General features: G+C 50.9%; 1 protein-coding gene across 4 annotated transcripts in view; it reads right to left on the bottom strand.

The window, feature by feature from the left end:
* The window catches only part of TG (thyroglobulin), a 272,807-nt gene that overhangs the window by 242,597 nt on the left and 26,091 nt on the right, over positions 1 to 4,119 (bottom strand). For all 4 annotated transcript variants that reach the window (XM_032253958.1, XM_032253934.1, XM_032253944.1 and 1 more), the window contains one exon: positions 3,558 to 3,797. In XM_032253958.1, coding sequence (XP_032109849.1) covers positions 3,558 to 3,797 — 240 coding nt within the window. The remainder of the gene's footprint in view (positions 1 to 3,557; positions 3,798 to 4,119) is intronic.

Here is a 4,119-nt window from a genome sequence, read left to right as displayed (position 1 = left end):
ATGGAGTTTTGCTCTTGTTACCCAGGCTGGAGTGCAATGGTGCGATCTTGGCTCACCGCAACCTCCGCCTCCTGGGTTCAAGCAATTCTCCTGCCTCAGCCTCCCAAGTAGCTGGGAATACAGGTGTGTGCCACCATGCCCGGCTAATTTTTGTATTTTTAGTAGAGACAGGGTTTCACCATGTTGACCAGGATGGTCTCGATCTCTTGACCTCGTGATCCACCCGCCTTGGCCTCCCAAAGTGCTAGGATTATAGGCATGAGCCACCATGCTCGGCCCATGTTATCCTATTTAATGGATGAGAAAACTGAGACACAGATGGATTAAACAACTTAACCAAGGGTTCGCAGCCAGAAAGGGGAGCGGTTGGCCTTGGAACACAAGAGGGCAATCGATGTCAGCTGCCCTCGTAGGTTACCCTGCCAACTCCTACAGTTTAGTTCTTTACCCGCTTTGAATATTTGTTATCCACAAAATTGTATCAGATCTTCACAGAAGCTCTATGAAGTCAGAATTTTTACACCAGGTGAGGACACAGAGGCTCAGTGAGGGAGATCATATGATGAACCACTGGACACCCCACTAATAAAACTGCACCCCATCCTCAGCTCTTGCAGTCCCTGTCCGACTGGGCTCTGCGCATGGCTTTCCCCACCACCAACATGGTGCCTAGTGTACTCATTCATTGTATTAGATTTGTCTCTTCTGCCCTAACACTTAAGCTCTTTGGTGCAGAGATTTGTGTTTATTTTGCACATAGCAGAGTGTCTGGCTCACAGTAGGCACTCAAGAAATAACTGATTGGGAAAAAAGAGTGAATGAATGCATGAGGGGGAGAGGAAGAAGCAAGGGTGGGCAGCAGGTGGGACACACAGCAGCCTGGTCCGGGTCTTACCAGGCCCAATCTGATTTGCCCCAACCACTGCCCTCCTCCCAGGTGGCGGTGAACTGTCACCTGAGCTCTTTCTCCACTTCTGCTGGCATTTGGGGCAGATTGGGGTTCCTCACCAGGATCCGGGAGGGAGAACAGCTGCATCTGGGGTGGCATTGTGGGCAGTCACCTGCAGCCCATTGGGACAGTTCTCCCCAATCCCCACCTTTCAGAAACAGGCTTGCTGGCTCCAAACAGGAGAGCCTGCAGCTGTAGGATGCCACCAACTCACAGTCAGAGCCCATCTGGGGACAGCAGGACCCACCTTTGAAGCAGCCCCTAAAGTGGACAGAGTTCTGAAGTCTGCTAGGCCTCCTGCTGCATCCCGGCGCTGCACCTCCTAACTGAGATTATGAGCAAGTTGCCCAACCTCTCTGAGCCCGTTTCCTCATCTGTGGAATGGGTCTAACACTCACCTAATAGGGCAAGTGTGATATTTACATCAAAGGAGCTGATAGTTGTCAAGCACCAAGCTGCGTCTATTTATTCCCGTGGCCTCCACCACCCTCATTAGGCCCTCAGACATGGCTGCCACATTCCAGTGGCCAAAGCACTTTTTTCCGAGCCCCCAATCGCCAGACTATCAGGGAAAAGACCAGGCCTGACCCCATATGGTCCCTTCCTCTTTTCTCTACAGGCTCAGACATGCAAAGCGGAGCATGTGGCTACTTGGAGAGGAACTCCTCAGCTCAACTTCTGAAGAAAACGCCATCATGCCATTCAATGACTAATATTGACAGCACGAGTGACGTTCCCTCCCCTTCTCGACATTTTCCTCCCTGACCAAAGTGGTCACAACTGAAGGGGCATCGATCCCACTTCTCTCTTTGATTACCTCAAATTCTGTCTTTGTACAAACATGTAAAACAACAGGGTTCTTCTCAAAAGCAGAAGTCCCCAAGTCTCTGAGGAACAGAGAAAAGCAGTGTCTGGGCATAGGGTGAGGGGAGGGGACGGAAGAGAGAAAGAAGGAAGGAAGGAAGCAACAAGGATGGTTAACCACCATCTGCTGAGCTCCTTGTAGGTGTCAGGCACTGAGCCACCCACCAGGGATATAGAAAGAATAAGACACAGTGCCTCATCCTCCAAAAGAGATGTCTGGTGGGAGAGAGAAGCAGGAAACAAAGATGGCACTCGGGAGGCTGTCACATGATATTAGGAGAACATAGATCACTGAGACCCAATCCCATGCTGGCGGTAGACACCCTGGAATGCCTGGAGTGGATGGGAAGGCAGGGAGATACCCTCCTGCTGGAGCACTTCTCTTTGACTCGGGGCAGATGTTGCCAGGGGAGGACTGCTTTGCTGTTTGGTGACTCACACCTGGAAAGCTAGACAAGGAATCAGCTGAGACCATTTGAAAGGGATGGGGATCCTGAGGAAGATTCAAAGACAGATGAACCATTTGTCCTTGTCAAGTTGAAGTGGGGTCAGTGAGAAACTTGGAAGGGACCTGCCCTCCTGCTAGAGCAGCTGTGAGGTCATGGAGGAAGAACAAGGGCTCTAGGATGAGGCAGAGCTAGGCACAGACCTCAGCCACACCTGGAATCAGGCCGGTGGGGAACAGGAGAGCTGAGACGATGAGCTGGAGGACCAGGTCTGCAGGCTTTCTGTCCAGGCCCACTCGTTATCAGTTGGGTGAACTCAGGCAAGTTTCCCCATTTACAAAGAGTTGTGGATAGCGACTACACCATCATTCTCCTGTAAATGTTAGATTAAATGTGAAGATCTGACAATCTACTTAGCACAGTAAGTGCCTGCTCAAAGTTTAGAATATTGTTTAGCTGGCCAGGCGCTGTGGCTCATACCCATAATCCCAGCATTTTGGAAGGCCAAGGCGGGCGGATCCCTTGAAGTCAGGAGTTCAAGACCAGCCTGGCCAACATGGTGAAATCCCCCATCTCTACTAAAAATGCAAAAATTCGCTGGGTGTGGTGGTGCACACCTGTAGTCCCAGCTACTCGGGTGGTTGAGGTGGGAGGATTGCTTGAGTCCAGGAGTTTGAGGCTCTGCTGAGCTATGATTGTGTCACTGCACCCTAGCCTGGGCAACACAGCAAGACTCCATTTCAAAGAAAAAAAAGAAAATAGAATGTTGTTTGGCTGTCATTATAGACCACAGGACTGAAGGCTCCCGGAGCTTATGCCTCTGTTACATGCAGGTAGTAGTTCATGCCTTTTGGAGTTACTCTCAGGATCAGATGAGATCAATGTGTCATAGTTCCTCAATAATGAGGGTTCCTCTCCCCTCCCGCTGTGAGATATTCCTGAATCGCTGGAAATGGAGGGAAGCTTTGGAGTAGGCCATGAGGGTCATATAAGCATTCAAGGGCTTGGGTCCCTCGCATTTTAAAAAGAATACTTGGCTTTGTGGGAGCTGCAGGTACCATCTGCAACCAGCCCTAGGGTAGATTCACTGGAGAATTAATTAGGGAGCATTTTAGAGATGCGTGCAGCATTCCAGCTTTGACTGGTGCCCCAAACCACTTTGCCTTTTTCCTTCCCAGGAACCCACCAGCCTCAGGAAGCAGAACCACAAAGTCCTCAGGATCACTGCGGAGAGACAAAGTGAAGCTCCTGCTCTTCCAAAGGAATGCAGTGAGAAGGCTGAAGGGCACAGCACTCACTAGACTGAGCCGCCAGGCGAATGGCATGATCACCCCCACGCAGAAACTGCTCTGAGAAAGCCTCCCGGGGCGGGAAGAGCGGAGGAAGGCCCAGGTCTTCATTCCTCAGCCGGATTCCCTTGGCCACCAGGAAGCTCTCCCCCAGAGGGAACTGAGAACTGTTAGAAGCTGAGACAATCTCTTCCGTTTCCCTAATGAACTGCAGTACGCGGAGCTTCGCTTCCTCACAGGAGCCAGGACCTAGGGGAATAAAAGTATCACAGATGGACTCACTCACCAGGTGGAGCTCCCTCTGATTCCCAGGAGGCATGTGTGCCCTCACATACACACTTACACTCCACACACACCACACACACATATACACACACGCTCACATATCTACACACCACCCCCCACACCACACGCACACACACCACACACACATTCACACCACACACGCGACACACACATACACATACACACTCACATATATACACACTACCCCCCACACCACACACCACACACATACACACACATATATACACACCACCCACACCACACACAATACACCACACACATACAT

Source organism: Sapajus apella, unplaced genomic scaffold (assembly GCF_009761245.1).
Source record: "Sapajus apella isolate SASKATOON/1434 unplaced genomic scaffold, GSC_monkey_1.0 scaffold3, whole genome shotgun sequence".
NCBI classification, from domain to species: domain Eukaryota; kingdom Metazoa; phylum Chordata; class Mammalia; order Primates; family Cebidae; genus Sapajus; species Sapajus apella.
This window is presented reverse-complemented; position numbering and strand designations above follow the sequence as displayed.